Source organism: Lonchura striata, chromosome 3, assembly GCF_050655825.1.
Source record: "Lonchura striata isolate lonStrDom1 chromosome 3, ASM5065582v1, whole genome shotgun sequence".
Lineage (NCBI taxonomy): Eukaryota > Metazoa > Chordata > Aves > Passeriformes > Estrildidae > Lonchura > Lonchura striata.
In genome coordinates this window covers 75,999,892-76,024,839 of record NC_140705.1, presented here as the reverse complement: position 1 = coordinate 76,024,839, position 24,948 = coordinate 75,999,892, and the positions used below count along the sequence as shown (strand labels likewise).

General features: G+C 39.2%; 1 protein-coding gene across 4 annotated transcripts in view; it reads right to left on the bottom strand.

Annotated features, from left to right (window-relative positions):
- RPS6KA2 (ribosomal protein S6 kinase A2) overlaps positions 1-24,948 on the bottom strand; it is a 279,608-nt gene that overhangs the window by 242,648 nt on the left and 12,012 nt on the right. The window contains exons 1-2 of one of the 4 annotated variants that reach the window (XM_085576816.1): positions 3,995-4,503; positions 467-618 (exon numbers count right to left, since the gene is read on the bottom strand). The exons of 1 other annotated variant lie outside the window; for it this stretch is intronic. In XM_085576816.1, coding sequence (XP_085432942.1) covers positions 467-514 — 48 coding nt within the window. In that variant the 5' untranslated portion in view covers positions 515-618; positions 3,995-4,503. Of the gene's footprint in view, positions 1-466; positions 3,968-3,994; positions 4,504-24,948 lie in introns of those variants that run through there. 2 more of the 4 variants (XM_021544171.3, XM_085576814.1) reach the window with 2 other exon arrangements.

Sequence of the window (24,948 nt, the reverse complement as noted above, 5' to 3'; positions counted from 1 at the left end):
CTTGCCCCTTTTTCTCTAACATTGTCCTAGTCATGACAGAAGGAGACTATTTGCCAGATCAGGCACATTTCACTACCTCAACATGCAGGTCCTGCAATAGTCACACAGTGATATGAGTCAGTGAAACACCACTAGAATTCCCCACGTTCCCAAAAGTTTACCCTGTACCAAACAATATCATCACTGAGGACAGGAAATGTGACACTGAATATTAGAGGTGGCATCCATGCAGGATGGGGGAGAGTCCTGGAAAACCCTTCCATTATGAAGGGCACAAGCCCTCCACCCAAGCTGGACAGGCATCATCACCAAGATACATCATACCAAGCAGCTCCTTTGAGCTGACTGGGTCCTTGAGAACACAACAGATAAGCATGCACGTGACAAACAGCTAATTTTATAGACATTTATGAAAAATATTGTTATACATAAAACACAAATACCAGGAACAAAACTCACAAAATACCTTGCCCATGTGTATGATTCTTCCATGTGAGAATATACAGAGAGACATTTAACAGGTCTGTGCTGTCAGATTCTTTTGTTGCTCTGTATCTTTTCATTCTGCTGTCCTTTGCATCAGTGACTCAGTCATATATTCCTTAAGGACAGAAACTTCTATTGGTGGCAATGGGGAAAAAGCAGAAGCATTTATCACGAGCTACAACAGAGTAATATTCTGCCAATACTGCAGTCATTACCAAATTGTTTTTCACAATGCTGAAAAAAAACCTAAAGATCCTCCTTTTCAATGCTACAAAGAACATCTACATTTCCACAAATCATGCAATCAAGTATTTATAGCACTAGATCCCTGTAAAAGAATGCACCAGCTGAAGTCTTAATTTGTTTTCCTTGAGTGCTTCTCCCTTATTAGGTGAGATTACATCTTTTTCTTAAACAGTGAAATGCCAACTGTTTTCAATAAACTCTTTTTTCTGTCAAAATGCTGTTCAAAATGTTTTTCACTAGCTTTTTATTTTCATGCTGGCTCAGTTACTGAATTATAGTTTATTACAAGAAACTGTTTTCAGATCATCTCCTTAAATCAGTTTAGGTGATTCTGTATTTTCTATGCATAACAATTTTGTAAAGCATACTAATTCAACGTTAAAGCACTACAGGAGGAACACATTTGTTTTTATATGATTGTTTCAGACAAAGCTTTCAGAAGAAACTGAGCAGCATGGATAAGTTTACATGAAATGTAATTTACAATTTACTCACTTGTTAAGCAGCTACCCTTTCTTTAGAAGGACAACTGTTCTTTCAAGGTTCAGTAGGCAACAAAGTTGGGAAATGTTTTCTTAACAACTAATTTTTTCAGGTCATGAAATAAATTCTTTTAGGAACCACTCTGGGATTTTGGGAGTTTGAAGCATGTCCTTTTTCATTCACTCTCAAGGGCAAAGTCTTATTTTCAACACAGCCACTGAAGATGCAACTCTGAAACCACCCCTTGTGTATTCAAGAAGAACCATTCACTTGTCTAAGAGCTGCTGGTGCCTACACAAACAGCAAGCTAAGTAATATCTGCCAAGGTGTTCATTGCTACTTCAGTATATAATATTGAAGAGTAAGCTCTGAAGATATTCACTTCAATAATCAAATTCAATGTTATTCTTCAGTAGATACTTTTTTTCCCAGAAAAATAGGACTGTGCTTAGGTCTGATCCACTTATATTAAGAAACTTGTCAACTTGGGGCATTCTTTCATAAGCAAAATTAAAAGCATGTTATTTTAGTTACTTAATTGCACCAACATCTAAACAATATTAATGTAGGCTAGCCATCAGATAGATGTTATATTCAAAAAACAAGAAGGGAGCTAGTGGGTCTTCTCAAAACTTGTTTAAAAAAAATATTGCAGTGAGAGTGGCCACATTAAATAGAGATATCATTAGCTGAACTCTTTTTATCACAGCAACCCCCCTCAAAAAACACGCATAAGTTCTTCCCAGTTACCACACAAAGACTTAGCTCACCTAATTCACCTTTCTAGTTATTGGAGATTATTTTTTCTAACCACAACCCTACAACCTCATTAAAGAATTAGAGAAATAAAATTCTCTATACTAAGTAGTTATGGTATATTCATGCACTCTAGGATGACATAGGTTATTGATTCCTGTGGTTCAAACAACAGCATAAGACAGAAACTTGATGCAGTCATAACAACTTAATGCACTGACTTGAGCACCAAGTATGCACACAATTTAGGGCAGATCTGGCCACTTGTTTCATGGTGCCTCCCTTTCTTAGCATCTAGAAAAAGGCCTCTCCAAACTGAACCTGTACATAACTCTTGCAAGGGTTACAGATGTTTCCCACAATTTTCTTTTTCACATTATCACAAATAAACCAAGTTGCTTAAAATACTCCATTCACCTCCAGAGAAATACCAGGAAACATCAACACTAATGAGTACATGAATGATACGTTATTTCTGTATGGTGTGGCACCATACATACATCCTTTTGAGAGAGCAAGTTGCTATGGGACTCCTGGGACTATCAATAACCTTCTGTTAATATAATGTTAACTTACACTCATCACCACCTTGGTTGTACCCAATTCCATTTTGTCACTTCAGACTAGTAACTCTGTTAAATTTCTAATAACTACTTTAAAATAAAATCCAGCATAAGTCTTCTCTTGCACTTTAATCCACTTTAATTGACTGGGCACTTTCAGTCCTATATTTAAGAGTATAAGAAAAAATCCACCATTAATATATCCCAGTGAAACTACACCCATTTGATCAGAAATGCCATCATTAAGGCATATATAAACTAGCAAATGAGAAAATCCTTAGTCAGTGTAAGAAACCCTAAAAGGATAGTTCAACAGCACAACGGTGATGTCAACATTTAAATACTGAAAATTTACTCCAGAGAAAAAGGTACAACCAGCATCTGCATCTGTGAATGTGCCAAAAATCAGTGAGCCGTGTGCCAGATCTAACTTGTATTGAAATGCAACTGTCTTCTCTTGTGGCCTTTTAAAACTGCTTTAATTAGTATACAACCAAGTTGAATATTCCATTTTGAAGAATCATATTGCAGATATTATATGATATTTCATATTATGTTAAATTATACAGCATGGTGAAAACACCAAATTCTAATTGACTACAACTGCAACTGCCCTGCATGAAAATTGAGATGTTCTATGGAATAAAGAGACTGCACTTCTAATCAACCACTAATAAACTCTGGGCATAAGTAGCTAAGATGAGAAGAAGAGGGAGGGAAAATCCCAGTATGTTTTCTAAACCTATGAGATAAATCCTTGTATGTTGCCAATACAAGAGCCAGATAATGCAGACATTAAAATTAAAGAATGGTATTACAGACAGCTAATTACCACAGCATTCAATACCTAGCTAGGTAAAGTGCTTTACACAAACATATGATCTAGGGATAGTTTTAAACCCAGTTTAAACTCAGTTTTATATAGCTTTCTACCTGAAAGTATACAGTTTTCTGTTAGATGTAGTCATATCTCTAGTGATTTGTTTTCAAATATATTCTGTGAATATATTTGAAAATAATGCAAATATACAGCCTACACATAATATATATGTATATCTTCTAATATCAACTCTTTTTTGAATGAAAACCAGTCAATGAGCAGCATTCTGTCTTGTACACTGCAAAAACTTAGCACTAAATTGCTTGGCAGATTCAGAATATACAGTGCCACTGAGTCAAGGAGCAATACTAAAAGCCAGCATAATGCAACAGGGTGACAAAACCTGTAAACTGTATCTGTAATCAAACTAACCCCTGCAGCATGCTGCTGAAGCCTGCTTTTGATGGATCTTAATTGTGTCCTGGACCTGCAGCCAAGAATAACATTACATTGAGAGAACAGTCCAAGGCATCTCAGTACAAAGAAATCACAAAGCTGACAGCACAAAAACAATGCAATTATCAAACTTTGTCACCAACCTAATTAAAGCAAGCAAGCAAACAAAAAAGATGCACTTTACCTTTTTGAGGAAAAATTTCTGCAATTTCATGTGACGCAGTTTTATCATCTTTTTTTCACCATCTGGGATACAGGTCAGGCATTGCAAGTCCTTGAGCCATTCTGCAGGGCTTGACACCTTTTGCCTTCTCTATTAACTCGCTGCAGTCAGCTTAGCCCAATGCGTCACCAAACACCAGCCCAGCCCCGCAACAGATTAAAAGGCAAGAGCTGGGCTGGATCTCATTTTTGAAGAAAGTTCTAATACAAACATTCCAGCTCCAGCTGAATACTTCAGCTGTGTTGACAGCACAAGGAAGAAGAGAATAGGTATGAGGTCTGCATTGCCCCCTAAAAAAAAACACTGAAAAGTTAAAGAAAGTGCTTATACAGGGGCAAGAATCTGCAAGATGAAAGAGACAGAGATGCTCTGTATCTCACTGATCCTTTCAAATCCCATGCTACAGAAGAAGCTCAGTGTCCAGTTTCTGAACCTCAGCATCTGAACACAACCCAGCACTGCCTGCTGAGTGCAGCTTGTCACTGTGCACCTGTTAATTAAGCACACTGTATGTGATTCAGCCAAGCACAGGAAAGAACCTGTCATTCATGTTCTCTTCAAATCACTGGAAGAGTTATTTCCTCTGAATAGTTTTTAGAAAAACTCTACACAGAGAGATTGCACGCAAAGATTTTATATACAGACACATATGCAGGTATTTATAGAGCACACCAATGCTGAGTTTGATTCAACACCATAGGAATCAGCAATCATGGGCATTGCTGCCTTCCCTTTGGGAATTTGCAACTAAAGCTTCAGATTTGGAAGGACAGGGCTCAGCAGCACACTAGCAATGCTGCATAACTCCTTGGCCACTGCTGTCCTAGAACAGCAAGTGCTGTAGGGTGATCTGATCTCAAACACTGTGTTCGCTCCCAGTTATGTCAATGGGATAATCCCTATGTTTAAGAATTAAGCACATGCTGAAGCAGCTAGTTTAATCAGTTTAAAAAAATCATTTGAAGATCAAGCTACTCCCTCATTAGTGTTTGAAGAGTCAGTCAGTGTAAGAATACACAGAAATGTTTTATAAGAGGAATGTAATCCAAACATCACCAGTTTCTTCCCAGTCTCCTGTTTTTATACTATAAATATTATTTCACACAAGCTGCAAATCTCTAACAGTCCATCTCTACCTGTATAATTTTTCTGCTATTTGAGTAATTTTCTTACCACAAGGACTATGTTTGTTCCTTGGCCCTCTCGCTGCCTGTTCTTCAGGAGCTTGAGTACTACAAGCCCTACCAAATATCACTGCAAATTCCACTCCTACAAAGGCACATGTGCTTAACCTCCAGCAAGTGGCAAGGTCTGAGGTACGCCAAGGAAAAAGGAAGTTAAGCGAGTTCAGCACACACTTAGCTCCAGAAGTTTGTGTTTAGGGGAATGCCAAACGTGACAGGCAAATAACTACAGCAAAATGCAGAACCACACTCTGAGGACTAGTGCCACTATGCACCCCAAGTCCAGCTGGAGAGGCAGCACACTGAAAACGCCACGGAACAGAAGTGCAACATATGTCAAAGTATCAGTCAGGAGCAAGATAGAGACCCAGGACAATTACTGTGACAAACCAACAGCTGAAGATAAGAAGTAGACCTAGTCTTTAGATTATTCTAATCACCAGGCATTCAAACTGATGGAGAATTCCAGACTCGTTTCTGAGAAGCATCCTGCACCACATGGATATCTATCAAAACAACATGAAGATAATTCCAAGTCTAACTTCAAGAAATTGTTCCAAAACTGATAACTGGGGAACACAAGAAGCAAGACAAGAGGTAATTCTTTGGTGTGTTATATGTTTGAAGCCTTTGGGTTCAATTTTAATGAAAGTTAGAAAAAACATTTCTTAGGAAATTCTCACTGTGTACTGTGTAAGGTGGAAAAGAATCCAAGATACCATTAAAAAGGGATGGTTAACACATCATAAAACCCACCTGGATGCATGTAGCAGAAATTTTATAGTATATCTAATATACCATATAGCTATAGCATCTTTCTCAACAGTTTCTGCTACAAATGGGTAAGTTTCATTTTGAAACCTGAAGCCTTGCAAGTTTAAAGAACCCTGTGATTTTGGGGTATGTATTACCAAGAAGCATATTACTTTTTAAAGTAACAATTCTTACTCCAGATCACTAGGGTCGCCATAATTTCTCCGGATTTGAACTTCAGTCTAGGATATTTCCCAGAGCCAAACAGCATTGACTTAAAATTTCATTTTTCCTATTGGAATTATTTGGCTGCATTTTAATTTCTGCATTTGCATCCACAAAAGTTGAAAGGTTTTCCTCTACAAGAGCAAATAAAGATACTTTGAAGCGATCCTGAATTTGAGACTTCCTTCCTTTGAGATAGTACATAATCATCCCAAACTCTGTACTCTAGTTTTTTAAAGTTGAGCTCAAGCTAAACAGTTAGATTTAAGTGGAAAATACCATAAAGACACTTCCATGCCTTCTAGTACATAACCCAGCTGTGGAAAAAAGCAAAGGTCAAAGGTCGACTTTCAGCTGTAATTACAAATTGATGTGGGTTTGTTGTTTGCATTGTTTAGTGTTCCTTTAAAATCAAGAAGAACGCTGAGGACTGAAGACACACCTTTAGCATTATTTTTAGGTATTTATCAATGTCTGTATGTCAGAATACATTCTGAATTCTGTCATGGTTACTATGGTAGATAATTGCTTTTTGTTAAATCTGACAGTGAACAGATGTAACACATACAGTCCCTGCTTATTCACAATCCTCTCAGCTAAAAGCAACATTTCACATATGAACAGGTCCTCCAAACTCCATGTGCACAAACATCTTTCCTTCCAGACACAGCTATCTGCCCTTTTCAAGTCAGTGTGCTGCTATATGTTATACAGGCTTTGCTTGGGCAATTTAAATGAAACGTTCCTCATTAATTGATGAATGCTTACCTCATCTTCCTGACCTAAACAAGAAAAGGAATAACATTTTTCAAATTGTTGTTACTGTGTTCTTTTGGGTTTTTTTTTTTTTATGAACTACACAGTTCTTAGCAGGCCTGCTCCCAACTAATACCAATTCTCATTAATATTAGAAAGAACACTAGCATCCCAAGAGAAGCTAGCCATGAGCAAATTCCGCAAGGCTGCAGAAATAAAGCAGCCTATGGCTACATTTAGATCTTCATAGAGAGCATAATAAAGTATTTCCTATTAAAGAAAAATATAGCTCAGATTTTTCTTCCAATACAGTGTTACTCTTGACTGGAACTAATATTGGAGAGTTCCATACAAATGTAGGTGGTATTAGATACTCTTCTACATCCTCTAAAGTTACCTTTCCTTAGTAACTCAAATCTGAAAAGATAAAATACCTCACTGCTTTAACTCACATGGGTAAGAAAGAATATTTGGAAAAAAAATAAGTTATTTTATCAGCAATTCTAACCACATGTTAGTCCTATAGCTGACAGGTTTCCTTTTTACCTCCTGTTTTGATTTACAAAATCACAGACTTACAAAACACTAGGAGCATTGTTTAACACTAGTTCGTTTCTTCATACTCAAAAAATCAATACTGCCATTTTTGTCAGCTTTTCCCCATCAATTATTTGAAGTCATTACATAGAAAAGTAATTTTTTTTCCTTTTTGATGCTGAAAGGATTTCTCTAGACAACTAGCTAATGCAGATTTGTTTAACCTTCCTGGAGCTGCACAGCAAATGACTGATGCAGCTATCTTAAAGATATTGGTAACTCAGATCAAGAAAGATTACAATATGATTACCTGTTTTAACACTTTTTTCCCCAAAACTTATTTAAAAATGATAAAGCATATTTGATCAGAAGTTCGGATTGCAGAAGAACTTTTTTCTTTCTCCTCCCACTCCTCAAAAGCCTAAAGGTACAATTGTGTCATCTTCTCTTTGGTCTTGGTACACCAAGCCCATCTCCTCACGAGCCACCCCGAGGGATAAACAAGGGGCACAAGTGCCTGTGGCCTGGGTAGCACTGAGTACACAAGGGCAAGTCAAGAGCGCTGACCTTGGAAAACAGAACTCCACTCCCTCTTGAAAATAACTGGTGCCAAAATCCACAGGAGTTTAGGTTTGGAAGTACACACTTCAGGCAGCAGCAAGAGCACCCAATTTCCCCGTCTTGCTCCAATTAGCAAACATCACTGCCTGACAGATCCTGCTCAAGCCTTTAAAACAACCCTCACAGAAACCCCTCTCCTCTCCCACCTTTCCCAACAAAAAGTCAGGTCCCTGGGGGACTGATACCAAGGATTACTACAATAAAAGCAAGGAATTTGTTACTCCACAGGGCCTGCTTTGTCTCCTTGCTGCCCTAAGAATCCTTGAGTTACCCTTTGAGATTCCCTCAATGAAAAAATTACTGCACCACCTTTATACCAGAAAAACAGTTGTGTGCAATTAAAAACAGAAAAAAGAAACATTACTACATCACAGCTGGGAAATACCTAGATGAAGAAGTAACTAAATGGGAAAGGAGACAACATTTAAGACAAGAGAGGTGTATTTTATTTCCTGAAACTTATTGTATCACAAAGCTTAAGAAGATTCATGGCCAAGGTTTTTAAGGGAGTCATTTCAAGTTCTGATGTGAATTTGGATTCTGTGATCAAGGTTCAATCAAGATTTTCCTTTCTTCATTATATTTCTATGAGGGCAAAACAGCTCCATGCATTTTCTCTAAATCTTTAGTATAAATGTGAGCCACTTCAAGTTGATTTCTATTCAGAAGCCTTTTAAAGAAACATCAATACACAGCAGCTATTAAAGTTTAGCTTAGTCTTTTGCAAATCTTGCCAAGAGTTAAGATTTTTTTGTGGGGGCTGGGGTGTGGATATTTCACACAAACTCACAATAATCCATACTCTTTTTTTTCCCCTCCTCATCAGACAAAAATCAGATTATCCTCAAAAGGGGAATTACAATTCATGGTCCTGCTGATATACTGATCTGCTTTGAACCAGGTTCAAGTTCTTTTGGACTCTACACTGTGCACCTGGTTGCAAAGAACTCACATTAGTTAAAACATGAGATAACTCTCCCTTATTTTTACCATAGCCAAGGCCTATGCTCAAGTTTGGAAGAAGAGAGAGAGCACCTCTGCATTGGTGAGAAGGTAGGTGACAGGGTTAAGGAGCCTAGCAGAGAAAAATACCCGTGTCCATGAGCACACAGCTCTGCTCACAGTCTCCCTATAACTTCACCCATACCCTACTAGAAACACCCCTTGCTGGAGGCAGGAGAGAGGGATGGAAGTCATGAACAGAGCAACAGGACAACAAAAGGCTGTAGGCACAAGCAAGTCCTTAAGACCAGGCTTCTCTACGTGCAGTTCACTTGATTACCAAAACCACATACGTTTGGAGGACATCGTAAGGTGATTCCCAGTCATATTTTACTCTTCAGTTTCTACTGTGTTGATCAGTGGAAACAAAGAAAGGAAATTACAAGTTCTGACTGTATTTTCAGTATATTCTAATGCAGTAATTTGCTCTCATTTCATAAATGCCACTAACTGCTGTGTAGTGATCAAATACTCCTATGGATGAAGCAAGGTTTGTAATACTGTACAGGATAATATGCCAACAGGTACTATGTCAAAGGAGACATAGCACTGTGCTCAAGCTCTGATCACAGAGACAAATTTCTCTAACATTTGTGAACAAGGACTGAATTTTTTGGACTTGCACCTTCAGCACCATAAACTTTACTTCTGAGCCACTGCTTTCATTGTGGCAGCCCACTGCTAGGATTGCCTGGGAGAAGAGCACCTAATTTGCAAAATAAGTGGGACTTTGGGTATTTCTGTTTCTTTCACTTAGGTATAGGAGTCAGCTTTTTATTATTTACTTAATTGTAAGAAAAATAGAATCATTCCAAAACTCCAAGTGAGAACTTAAGTCAGAAGCATCTGGGCAAAAAAAAACCAAAGTAGCACCAGGTCAAATCACTGCCTTGCCACCAGTATGATGGTTCTGACCTCTTAAATGCAGGCAGATGTACATGGATCCACTAAGAACAGGATTCTAGGGCAACAGAGTGCTTTTTGGGAAGCAGTCACACATTCTACTTCCAGATTCAAGTTTTAGGCATACATTTTACAGCATCCCAAGAGGACAAGCAGAGCAAACTGGGAAAAAGATAAAAATAAAAGGAAACACTCAAAATGTCTTCATAAACACCAAGTCACTGGACAAAAAAGAAAGCAAGACTGCTACAGGAGGAGTAACTGATGATTCATCTATGGCTGCAACCTAAAACTGCCTGGGGTTTGTATTGGTTTTTCATATCCTTATGGTAGATCTGTAATTTAGATATATACTGGACATATGGCATGTTAGTAAGTTATTTTGAACATTGATTCATATCTTCACCTGACCTTTTCAATAGACAGTGTAAATTCAAGTGAATAACCTATGTAGCTAAGTTGCTGTGAAAATGGAAAATCTTTCATACCATAAATTATTATTATCACAATAATCATTGTAAAGATGAACTGACATTGAAAGCCTATTGCCCAAAATGACTGCTTCAGATTTAGCTAAGTTATCAGCCTATGATTAGAGTGCTCTAAAAAGTATGTCTTTTGTTGGTTTGACATTTTAAATATTCTAAGTTTATAGATTATCTAAAAGCATACACTTCCAGAGTTACAAAAATATTTATTGTATTGGTGACTCTTATGCCTTGTTATGCCTAGCTATAAAGGATATAAAAATAGAAGTAATACATGACTTAAGCCAGAGACCTTGGAGAAAAGCAGAAAATCCGACAACTGGAAATACATCACACCTTTTCTTTAGGATAAAATATAATATTAATCCTATTCTCATTGTTTATTAGTATTCAATTGAATCTACCTGAAGTTTAATTTAATTTGTGATTCTTGCACATTTTAGACAACATGAAAGGAAGAAAAAAGTTGCAATTTCTTAGATTAGTTGATCTTCACTTCCCCACACAAAACAAAAATGCGTAAACCAAAAGAACCATCTCCTATCTGTTTCACATTTATTTAAAAGTGATTTAATATTCTTCCCATCTTCTCATATACATTTCTCTCAACTGCTCTAATAATTTTCCACCAACTCTTTAGTCTCAATAACTCTGTCTCTCTATACTTTTTCAAAGGTGAAATGACTGGAACTGAAAAGAGGGTCCCAACTGAGAAGAATCAGCACGGTGGCATAGCTCTGGTGGTATTGCCTATTCACCTCCTCTTACCTACAGTACCCCCCCAGTGCCTCACAAACAGAAAGAGAATTGATGCTCCAAAGCGTGTGCTCTGCATCTCCCACAGTGGCACAGTGCTTGGCACAACAATGCCATCCCTGCATACCGATAGCATTTTGAAAGAGATTTCTAGAAATAGATACACTAGTGACTTTAAAAAAGAAAAAAAAAAGCCATTTTCTCTTCACCTTCAGAGCTTTTTCATCTGATTAAAGACACTATTATTCTTCTATTAAGACATTATGTGGATGTACCAAAAATGTAAATGTAGAATATAATATCACAATGACAACATAGAAGTTCTTTTCCCATGGATTTAAGAAAATCCATCTTCCCACTGACTTTATTATCTTATGTCATGTGCAGTAGAACAATAATACTCTGTCATAATTCCAGTAATTTCTGCAGTTGATCACAGCCTACTGTAAAACAAACTCTGCTAAATAATGTCCCTCAAAACAATGTGCTAGGGGATTAATGTTTGAAAAATGTTGTGCTTCTCACAGGGGTTTTATCTCACAGGTGAGACAGAGGATCCAAAATTTTAAAAGAAAAAGGGCAGCAATAACACTGTCAACACAGGGATAATTCTAAAATTATATTTACAACATTCAGTTAAACCAAAAATCCCAGAAAAAGAGCAACAAAAGCTGCAGCTTAATTAAATAGATCTTGTAGTTGCCTAAATTAAGGATTAGCAAATGCAGGACTATTTTCACTGAATAACCTCCCACTAAATTTGATGTATCTTCTAACTGAATTTATGCAGCATTTTACACTGTGTTTGCCTTTCAAAATTTCTATATGAACAAGTGCCCAAAGAACTACCATTACAAATTTGGTCTGTAATGCAAGAGAGACATTCAATTGCCTCTCAAATTCTTATCTACAAAATTACAAAGGAATAAGGAATCAGGATTTTGAAATTTATATTGATTAACTGCATTAAACTTGCATTAAGTTTGGACAGAGAGAACAAGAGGACCATCTGTAGGTTGTGTAGTTAGCCAAGCTGTAGGATGCTTTACAGGATGATTCGCAGAAATTATCATAGTTCTGACTCATAAATGGCAAATTATGTGTTTGGGCTGAAGTCATTCAACTTTAGCAAAATCGAACATAAGCAATGTAAAGGAAAATAGCACTGCAGAACAGTACCAGCAAATGGCTGAAGAAAATACTGCATGCCTTAATGATGAACTAGAGATGGTTTAAGTAACAGAAAACTCACACTAGAGACCTGTGCTTTCGGGATCTTGTAAAGCCATTTCTAGACTGTACTGTAGAATCCCTCCATTCACAGATGTAAAAGATAATTGGATGTGGAGAATACTTGGAGGTGATTCATGTTGAAAGACAAAAATCCTGGCAAAAGGTTTGTAGTTTTATGAGCTAACATTAGAATAAAAAAAACCCCTACATTCATCTGCTCTAACAATTCCTGTCTAACATTACCCATGAACTTTCATCCACTTGTGCCTATTTAAAGCCAAATATCTGGGGTTTGGCTAAAGCAAATTTTCTAGAAAGGAATTCAATTCTGACTTGAAAATTACAAGAGAAGGACAAGCTCATTTCCCAGCCTCTAAAAATATCACTTCCCACACTCCCAAAAAACCACCAGCAGTTTTTATCTCTGTTGTCAGTGCTGGGGATGGGGCACAGGCTTCAGATTCCAGTTACAGCTTTTCTCATACCAGCTCAGTGATTGCCAGAGTTCCCCAGCTACTGCACTTGCGATTCACTTAAGTGCACACTGCACTTTTGAGTCAGTTCTTATCATTAAAAAACCTTTAAATTAGTATTCAAAGAAACACAAAGAAAACTCCACCCTAAAAATTACTGAAAAGCTACCCAAATTCTCATACAATTATTCATTCTTAACTGATAAAAACTCTTTTCCCAAACAAGACAGACCTCTGCTGTTGGATAAAGTTACTGCAAGCTCCACAAAACTTGCTCATATCCTGGAATAATTCCCTTGAGCTGGTTATAGGTTATAGCTTGCAGTGCAAAGCAAGGCTCTTGCTGCACCATAGTGGCATTTGAGGTGGCTTGTTGGCAAAGGTAGCCAAGTACAAGATGAGCTGGTCAGTCCCTCCTTCCTAGTGCATTTCTTCCTGAGGTGGTGCCCATCTCATGGAAACAAATATGTTCAGAATGTCATAAAAAGCTGTCCTGTGTGGCACTGCTTCTGCTCCTTAAAATAAGGTCCTATAGATCTCACAAGCAGAATTAAAAGATGTAACTTCCAAGACTAAGAAATTTAAAGATTTAAAATGAATGCATATTCCACAAATATCCAAATGCCTGCTTTCAGGTCAGCTTTCCATGGACCTGAACTGAGGTCTATGACACTGGGACTAACATGTCTGCTAGTTACAGCAGCCCAAATTGCATGCCAACCCTGTCCAAGTTAAACTACAGCTGTACTCAGGCTACCTAGGGGCCAGTCTCCCTGTCAGATCCCTGTGCTGCACCACAGTTACTGTGGACTGCAACATTGCTGCGATAGTGTTCCAAATACTGGAGTTGAAAGTGTGGCTTCTTATTTGGTTAAGAAACAACCAGCATCTCCCCTTCAGCCTTCCATTGAAATAGCAGACTATAATTTAAGAAACAGAATTATTCTTCTTCACTGTTCAAAGCAAGAGCAAGGGGGAAACAGGCTAAAATCCACATTGATAAAATCACTTGGGTTGGAAGCAAGCACTAACAAGGGAACACAGATGACCTACATGCCCAAAGAAGTCAGTCTAAAGTAAGATTTCACTCAGACACTGCAGCAGAAATGAGATAGTTATAAACTGAGGCATGTTTCAGAGGCAGGAGCTGGAACAAGGGATATCTGTTTCTTTGAATATTTGACTAGGGTGTGTCTACCTAGACAATTAAAGTCTTGCAACAAAAAAAAAAGTAAATTATTACACATGTGACAAAACTCTGCATTACCATCTGCAACAGAATTACACAACATCCAGGTTATTATAATATGGCAATGCAAGACACATCACAGCAGTTCAAAACACAGATATGAAAAAAAATTATCTGGAAGCTTTGGAGCAGCTGAAGTTCAATACTAGAAATTCATAATAGCCATGGTTAAGTTTCACCCTTTTTGGATTGGTTTTAACCTTCCAAGACCTGTTCTCTTTTCAAGAGGGTAAGACACTCAAGAGTTATCACTTATTAAAAGGCACAGTATTGCATTAATGCCAGCAGTATAAGCACAATTCCCAATGCCTAAATTATGACAGTAACATCACTGAGGCAGTTACATCTGTAGAAAATACAGTGAATGACTATCTTACATAATGCAGAAGTGTGTCTGATGGCCTAAAATCAGCCAGTTGAGAAAGGAAGTCAGGTAAAAAAGAGACCACACCTTCCAGCTGCCAAGGTTCCTCACTACAGCAGCATCTCTGCTAGCAGTTGGGAAGATGAGCTGCGAGATGTCCAAACTGAAAACTTACGTATTAAAAGCTTTGCGACATCCAAAGCTTAAAGTAAATTTAATTGAGCTTTTTAATTCAGCTTGGTGAGCTGAATGTTCAGTTCTACCCAGCCCACACTAGGTGTCAGTCCTGCCCCAGTATGGCTGGGTGCAGGCATGTAGGGTTACAGGGAACAGGTATTCCCAAAGCACTGTTTTTTCCTTCGAGATTACTCAATGTCAGGCTTGCATAGTGGTCACAGAAAAAGAATAAAAACAGCTTTCTGTTCTCATTAACAAATATTAACCAACTACATGTTTTGTCTTTAAAATGTGTTCTTGTAAAGCTGGGATGGTCTTGTCATGTCATGCAGTCATGTCCCCATCCCATTCAGGAGATGGGATTGCAGTTTATTTGCCAGCTTCATTCTAGCTAGTTCAAGAAAATGTTGCAATACATCCTAGGCAGTATGGGTTAAGGTCTCCACAAAGAGTACACACATTAGCTAAAGCTCAATGCTGTCATCACATATCTACTCCTGATACTGAACCTTTCAGTCCCACAGCTGCAGTAATATCACAACCAGCTGCAGAGCAACACCTGGTAGGAAATGCACATCATGTTATCTGAAATTATTTCAGTGTGCACTCTACAAGAATATGATGTATTCAGATAAAAGACACAAAATGCAAACAGTGTACCTGAGTCATCTCCACATCACCCGCATAAAAAAAAAAAAAAAAAAAAAAAACAACAACAAAAACCACCCCAAACCCACAACCCAGTTACTCAAGATGTTTGTGACTAATGTAGACACAAGACAGGAAAGGCAACACTTCCTATACCACAAACAGAGGGGCCCAGCAGGCACTTGGCTTCATTTGGCCCTTTTGCCTATTAATGTTTCCAAGTATCACATTATGCTACAAAGGTCACTTTGTCTGAATTCATGTCATCAGGGTGATACTCAAACCCAAATCTCTGCTTTACTTAAACAAAATTCACATCTACCCATCAGAACACTAAGTTCTGGCAAGCCTGTGAAATTTCATGTAGTGCCACAGCAACACAATGAAAATTATTTAATCCCTTGTATAGAGCTGGCACCATCTTCAGTCACTGGATATTTCTGCTAATTCACACAGACTGAAGCAGAAGAGGGCAGTCAGTCTCCTCAAGACATTCGCCTGGGGAAGGAGTTATGCTCATTCCATTTCTTCAAGTCATGAGGAAAGTTGATTCTGGTCTCACTCATTGGTTTTGTTGTAAGAAGTGGAACAGTCACACACCAAGATCTTTCACTTCTATTTCTCAGATTTAGTCTAGTATTTATACTGCTATATATGAATCAAAAATGTTTCAGAAAGAAGAAACCATTAGGTTATTCATTTCAGTCTTGAATAGATCATTTGATCACAATAACTTGCCATACACAATGTGCAGGTAGATTTGGGCGCCCAGATCAGCAGTCACCTGACCCTCCATAAACAACATGCAAAACTCTTTTTCCCAATTCATAAGGACAATAACAGGAGGGGAAATAACTTATTATTGAAGTTTCCATGTCAAACTTTGGGCCCCAAGGCAGGTCTCCTTTCCTCAAAGAGAGGACAACTATCTCTCCCTTAAAAAGCTGCAACATGCAGTCTTCAGACAGGAGTTTCATCAGGAAAATCTGCTATTCAGGCCCAGAAACAGACCCTATGCCAGATACAGGGCTAAAGGGGAGTTTGGTGCTGATGAAAAAATAAGCAATGAGATTTATGAACAAAACGCTATGCATTCCCAACCCCAGTAAGCTAATCTTCCATTATTTCTTATCTTTAAATTACACAGTCACAAGACAGGTCAAATTCCAGTTTCCATTGTATTTTCTGAAAACATTTATCTTGCTCATCTGTGGAAAGCCTAACAGAAAAAATATCAGTTCTACTAGATAATATTACTTTTATTTTTACAGAGGTTGAAAGACAATTTTAACAATGCAAGTTAGTGACCCTAAATTCAAGTGATCAACAGTATATCTGGACATTGCATGATTCCTAAGTATAACTCCCAAAGAAATAACAGCTAAAAGAAACAGTGCAAGAAGAGCTTCCCCAGTTTTTCCAAAACATCTCCGGATACTCTGGCAAGAAAATAAATCAAAATCACAAATCTCAGAGGGTTTCTCCATTCCCTGTGATAAAAAGTCCAATTTCCCTGTCAGCTGCAGATAGAGGTTCAGACTGTAATCACCCTGCAGATACCACAGGGAAGGCATTCAGCACTTGTATTCTTTGCTGACAAGGATTTGCAGGTGCTCCCCCATCTTCCAGGGTTTTTTATTATTATGAAAGAAACACCCTAATCCAAGTAGATTTCCTGCTCAGAATTGCACAAGCCATTATTTCCAGACAGCTAGAGACTTATGCTGCTTCTCATGCTGTCAGCATCTGCCTCCTACAGCATTTATTGTGCCATTATATGCTTCCCACAGCTGTCAGCCAGGAACCCAGGGCTGGTTCATCTCATAAAAAGCAGCTCTTCCAACTCTTCATGCAGGGCCCATCCACATTAGTTAAAGAATAAAAAACAGGCAGAAGGAACAAGCTAGGCAAAACAGTATTTTAATGATCCATTTATCTCCCAGGGCCTCACCTCATTCAAGCTGTATAGCTGAGAATCCATATGTCTTCTCAAGGGGAAAATTCTCTGTTAAAATCAGCCTCACAGGTACATTAGAAGCACTTGGTCTGCACACATGCTTTTCTTGCTGGTCAGTGACATGTAAGTAAGCATATAGCTGGCTTTTTAGCAGTCTAAATGAAGTCCAAGACTTTCAGCAAGTGTAAGGAAAGCTATGCCAGGCACAAAATATCAAATTTAAGAGGAAGCCCTGTAGATTGACAAGCTTTCTCCTTTAATATCTACAGCAAAGAAGAAGTTTCCAGAAGCACCTATACCCAACATTTACAATTAGGTCATAAGGAAAGCCAGTGGAAAAGAAGGCTCACAAAGTGTTCTCTGATAGTCACAGTTGTTTAAGCCACCAAGTAGATCGTAACAGTTGTTTTGCCACTTGTTGCCTGTAACTATACTTGCAATGCACTTTTAAAGGCCACCAAGATACTTAGAAATGCAATGAAAGAGTTGTAATGCCTTGAAGTCAAAGATTGGTAGCAGTATTTAGAGAACAGGTACCAGATACAGACTACTTAAAAAAAAACCCACTAAACACCAAACCCATCCCCCACCAAAATAAATAAAACTATACACATCCCCTCAAAAAATAACAAAAACCCCACACAATCATAAAACCCACACAAAATAGCATAAAAGCAACATGGAAGGCATTTCTGGTTTTTAAGCCTGCTTCAACCCACTCTGCAATAGGCAGGAGACCTTCAACTCCAGGCACAGTGGGTGGGAGTTAAGAACCAGTTTAAAACATGCCATGCTGATGCCTTTACAGCACCTTCCCAGAACCACCACAGTCACAGCACCGAACCTGGCAAATGGATGGAGTCATCACTAAAAACCTGCAGCAAGAACTTGCTGTAACTCTAGATATTCCAGAACGTGAACCCTGCTTTAAAGCATTTCGTGGGCAAGAGAAGCAATTAGTTGCCATACCAAACCACTCTGTACCTGCAATCAGAGCTCAGTGCACCATTAATTAGCATCTATACTATTAGAAAAGTTCAATATGAAAAGCTCAGATGCCCCCAATATTTTCCAGTCTATGGGAGTTGAACTAAATGCATATTGCAGGCTTTTCAAAGAAGCTTGGTCAAAGTTTCCCCCAAAAGCTGATAGAGCAACTTAGGAGAATAGTTTAAAAAAGTAGGACTAGGCAAAACCTGTAAGAATAAGACTAAAGAACGATAATTTTGTACTGATCTAATCTGTCACAACAGTGACTCACCATGCAAAGAGATTAACAAAAGAGATTAACAGTTATTCCATGCAGAAGCTGAACTTAATATTTTCTCCCAATTCAGACATTCCAGAAAGTTTTTTGTTCCTTGTCAGTTACATCTGAAAATATTCACAAAGCTACATTCACAAATGAGCTTACTGCAAAACCAAAGAGTTAGAGAAGCCAAAATGAGGATCCAAGTATAACAATGTCAGAGATTCCTGGCTGATCTTCTAATGTGCATGAGAACTCCTGCTTACCTGTCTGGAATAAAGATCAGTTCTTCAATTCCAGAAACCTGGAGGACTCCAGGGACAAGAACTGGATTCAGCCTAGTTTCTTCATCATAGGATTGTATAATCCTTACCCAGACATCAAAGTCTCTGGGGTTTCCAAATTTTATAACACAAAGCAAACAAAAAAAAAACATGTTCTTAATTTGCACACTAAGTATACATCTGTTCATCTTGAGCATTTTTAAATTATTAAATGTTCTTTTTACACAGATGCTTCAAGGCTGACAGTATGCACACCAAATACTTCACCTGCTCAAAGTCAATTCTTTATTCAAAGCTGGCTCTGAGAACCAAAAAGGTGGGCAATTCTGCCAACTACATGCAGCATATTTCAGGAAAATGACTCACTAAGTTCAAAATGTTTTACACATTTAATTAAGCCTTACACTAACTCCAGTTGGCAAGCAGGAGTATGAATCATGGAAGCTAGATCACAGGAGCAAACTCAAGGCAACGCAAGAAGTTAACTGCTTACTTCTGGAGCTGAACAGTGACTTGCTGAAGCAGGGATCCAGGAGGATACTCCTCACTTCATAGGCCATCAGAGCACAGATAGGAAGCAAGGGGGAGGCAGAAGAGAACTGCCTTGACCCGAAGCCCAGAGGCTGCACCAGCCAGTCGCTGCTGAGGCACTGGAATCAAGCCCTCTGCTCATCCTCGCTGTGCTGCCAGCTGACCCTGCAACACTGCTCTACTGCTCCCCGCTTCTGTGCCTAATGCAAAGAAAGATGCCTTCTTCCAACAAAGGATGGAACACGGAGGACAAAGACGCCTAGGTAATGGTGTCATTAGCACAACTTCTGTGTCATCATTGTGCACATCACTGTATGTACTTGGTGGTTATCATGCTGTTACCTGACATATTATACACTGCAGTATCCTGAGCTCCTTTATTGAGACAGAGTACTAGTAAAAGAGATCAAACTTGCACAAAACAGTCCTGATGCTGAAATAAAAACCATTATGCACATATATGTGTTATCCTGTTGACCACAGGTTGCCTACTCCCACTGCTGGCAGCAATGAGCTAAAGTAAATAAGAGAGTTCTGAGGTCCCACAAGACCACAGAAAAAATGTACAACAGACATTTAATTTTGAAGGATCCACAGAACATCCATTAGATTTTGTTGGGGAAGATGAACTAGGAAAGCCTTATAAATATGATTGCCTGGCAAAAGATTTAGAAAATTGAGACGAGAACAAGTTTTGAGATACCAAACCTTAGTTGCTGAACAACTAGAAAGCAGTAGTACAGCCAGGATGAAGGCAATCCCCCCTTCTGATTAAACAATGCCCTTGACCTACAGATAGGCCCAAAGGTTAAATGGACTGTTCTCTCTCACCGCACAATGTATGGTTCATCCCACACCTGTAACCCTCCCCTGAATCATCAGGTGTCTGTGACCCCATTGGCCCAAGCCTTGTTCCAGCCCACCTTGAAGTCCCCTGATAAGGAGCGCCCGAGGTACAGGACATGCTCTTGGAACTTCCCCTTGGGACCCTCTCCTACCATCCTCTGCCTGTTGCCTCTCCCTGCCCCCACTCCCTAGAGCCTGCCATGAGCTGCACCTGGCAACTCCAAGCAGGGCCCTTTACCCTGTATAATAAACCACATATTCTAAGACCAGACTTCAGAGATCTCTTGTCTCCATCCATCCAGGCCATCCTGGAGTCCAGCACTCCCCACAAGATGTGCTATAAATCAGCTTCCAACATGCCCTTAAAAAAATAGTAAAGCAGTAGCACATGGGAAAAAACCATACACACCACTAGCTGGTTGCAAGGAAACCCAAGTAAAACACAGTCATTGTCCTTTGCACTCTTATAATAGGAAATATGTACAATTATTAGTGTATGCCTCTCCGTCCTCAACATCCGGACCTGCAGGATGACTAGCTTACAGTCTTGGACAAGGGTACACAGACAATCTTCACACAGTCAAGATCTCACTGTTATCATTTCAGCCAGGACAAAGCTGTACAGCTGAGGGCATACATTCGGCAGAACAGAGGTGCAAGATGATCAGAGGTCCCCATTACAGCAGTAGATTAGGTCTTTCACAGGCATGCTCAGATTTGCTTCCTTGGTCAAGTTGAGACCATTAAGAAACATCCTGCCAGATGCAGTTACTGCCCTCTCCTAGTCTAAGGGCACTGGTGTTAAACACGTAGCTCGGAAGAGAGATACTTGTGGCAGAGGTTGTACTGACTTTCAAGACTTGTCCCACTAATGCACTTGAGGCTTCAGGTGGCAACGCCTACCTTGTAGAAGGAAAGATTAATTCTTCAACCATTTCCACACTATTAATCCGAACATTGCTGAGCTCCTCACCATAGCTACCGACACTGAGTTATCAGATAGCAGAAATCTTCATGCAACCCCAAACCAAGCCTGATTCAAACCAGTAAGTAAGCAGGGAACCTTCTTATACCTTTTCATTCACCTTTACCTCTGCAACAATGTTGTACACGATGTGCATCAAGCCTGGATATCAAGTAATAATTATTTAGTATTGTGCTTTACTGCTTATATATTTGTTGGATACTGGAATCGGATATTCATAGGATTTGATCACTTATCTTGTCTGTCTACAGAAGTAAACTACAGACTGCAAACTGACAAATACCATTCAGATCTCTGAGCTACATGACTCTTCCTTTCACTCAACAAGACTGTCATCCACAGAAACATATTAATATCTGCAGCAGGATTGCTTCTCATACACCATTTCCAGAGGAAATCTCTCTGTGAAACCAGATGCATACTCTGGAGCTTCAGGGCTACATTCCTCTCCCTAAAGTGTGATAAAATCTTATGCCAGGCTAGGAAAAACCAACAGCAGGAAATTGAAGAGACTAAACCAATCAGATAGAAATAAATGCAGGCACACACCACAAAACTCCTACCTTGACAGATCTTCTGACTACTCTTTGGGTTAGGTGTGCCCTATGTATGTAATCTACAGCCTAACAAATTTCAAAGAAATTAGTTTGAACTGAGAATGAAGGATTCTTCAGTTTTCTCCTAAAAGTTAACAGAATTATACATACCTGGCAAATGCCTTAGGCATTCAGGATTTTCACTTTCAAGTATTTGGCTTCTAACAGTACAAGAGACTGCTTTAGGCATCTGTGGAGAACCAAGAACACCTGTGTACAACAAGCTACCCAGCACACAGCCCTGCTGGGATAGGGCCCTGCCCTGGCTTGGCAACCACAGAGCCAAGGGACCAAGACTCCTGACAAACAGGACAGCCCAAAAGATGCTGCCCTAGGAAAACTTCCCTCTGGAGAAAACCCATCCTCTCCACCTCTGCAAACAGCTCTGCAGTGCTGCTGCAGGACAGGCTCCAAGCAGACCTCACCTCAGAGCCCTGCTGTGTCAGGTGCAGTCAGGAATATTGCAGTTAGGAAGCTGGGATTCAATAAGCATCCCCGTGCTCTAGCTTTCATTTTAGGAACAGAAGCCAGCCCTCCTTCTACTGCAACACTGCCCTTTCTAAGGAGCTTCCCAAACTAACTTGAAAGAGTTGAAGAGACCAAGGATTTCAAAGACTTTAACTAAAATCATAAACAACACATCCCTCACTGTGCCCTCCCTATTCAGCTGTGCAGAGTGCTCAGAGTAGCCTTCAAGACCCCTGCTGCAGCATTTCAAGCAGAATTTCAGAAACAGTTTCCAGATGACAGACACTCAGAGGTGGCTCACTGACGTAACCAAAACATTACTTATGCAGTTTAATTCTGTTGTAACAGCTTTCTTTATAGGAAGGGTGACTCACAAACCTTAGCTTTCTTAAAAAAGAAATAAAACAAAATACATTAAAAGCTGCTGTAATATATACTGTACAAAGTCTCTCAAGACAGTTCATCATAATAGAACACTTTTTGTAGAAAAATGCAGATTATACCAACTAAACATGCATGATTAATAGCACAAACCAGGAAGCAATCCACTCAAATAACAGGTCTCATGCACAACAGTATATCTGCTTTAACAGTATCATACTGCTCACTGTTCTGTTTGCAATGTTTCCTTCTACAAGAGGTATTGTTAAATATTCATATTACCTTTTTGCCTCAGTTAAATTGAGAATTGAACTGAAAAGATAGAGTTTTAGATTAATAATTGCCACGCTCCCGCCCCAGATCCCTGATCTCAGCCCCGGCTAGCTCTCGTCCTGGGGCGAGGGCGGGCGATTGAGGCACCCTCCGCTGCTCCCAGCTGGGATTTGGAGAGTGCCTTCGTGGGTCCCGGGCAGCGCTAGCAAGCCTCGTGGTGGTAAATGAAGAGTGGATCCTGTTGGGGGCTAAGTCCGAGTTTATTGTAGCCCAACGGGGCCAAATATTCCAGAACGGTGCCAGCCAACAGGAACGAGCACAAGGTGCTTGCACTGGCTTATAAACTGTAAGGGAGGGGAAGACCAGTAACCAATGGGGATAGGGGTAGGGAGTGGCTCCGGGATGGGGTGATACAACGTGGTCCAATGGGGGAAGGATATGAGAGGGGCCCCAGGTCCTCGCCCAATCACCCGGTGCCCAAGGTGGAAGCTTCTGGATGGATGGGAAGGGGCACCGAGTGACAAACAAGGCACCTGGGAAGGGTAAAGGGAAAGACTGCACCTCTTCCAGGGTGATGGATAGATACTGGAAAGGCGGGAAGGGAGGACAAGGCGGGAAAACTGGGGATAAACCAAGTTGTAAACCAATACATAATACAGGAATAATAAAACATACAAATAATGCAACTCCACAAATAATTACTGAGGACCTCTCAGTTGCTGATTACTGGAGGTGAGAACTGTGGTTGCTAGTATACAAAAGCTTGTTCAAGTGCTAAATATTAATAAATATGCCTGATCTGCAGACTTGACACCTAGACAATCCCAAATAACAGAAGACACCAATGAAAGAGATAGACTGTGATTCCATCAGCCATCATATATGTGAAAGCTAGTTGGAATCCTCTACACTTTCTTTTTAGTTGATGTTTGCTATCAGAAAGAATTCTTCTAGACCAGACTAAACAAACCTAGTAATCACTGTAATTACTGATCACACACAATTAAAAACGGCAGAAAACATATACAAAATATAGACTAAAATAGCAATCAAGAAATCCACAGCCACTTTTGATGAGATAAGTCTGAGCAGGAGCAGAACTTGTCATTTACAAAATTCCTCATATCCAAAACTGAAATTTTTAGAAGACTTCAGATTTCTACCTCATGTAATTACAAAGAGGTCATTTGATCATGATACCTACACTTGAAGAAACTTAGATGTACTAGGAATTTTACATAGATGCTGGACCAAAGTTTTGAACAGCTGGTAACTTGCAGTTAACTTCAGAGACACAATATTGTAAAAACACCCACTGCAACCCTAGACATTAGGTCTTTATATTCTGCCCCACACTTTGCTGGTGTTGAAGCAGCCCTGTTCCACAGAGGTGATACACAACATGACTTTTGTGGCCACCTCTCAGAAATGACTGGCTGAATGAGACAAAGCATCTGGTAGTTTTAAGCACCCAAGTGCTTGAGAAGAGGCAATTTGCCTTCCTTCTTTACTTACAAAACTTATGCAGTGTTGTTTTTGTTGCTGCTCTGAATACTTCACATGCCACTTGTAAATGTCAATTTAATCTTTGTGAAAGCTGAGTGCAGTAAGCATACCTGAGTACTGATCACACATTCTATAAACACAAAACTTGTGCAAGTGTAATTCATTTATCATTCAAAATGCAGCCAGACTAATTTATTACCAAAAGCTCCCTTTCTAGTCAGCAGGGAAAACTAATCAAGTCTTAAAAAAAATAAACTGCCCATGAAGCACATAACTACCTAGAAACAGAAGCTTAATATTTGACATCTCCAATAACAACAATTCTTCTGTGTCTAATCATGCCCATTTGAGAATATATTTTTAATTTTTTTTTATTTAGAGCTACCTTCTGATTTTTCCCATCAATCTTGGAAGAAAGCATTCAGAGGAAGACTGTCTTCCAAAATAACAGTGCCCATCTTGCTTCTTTG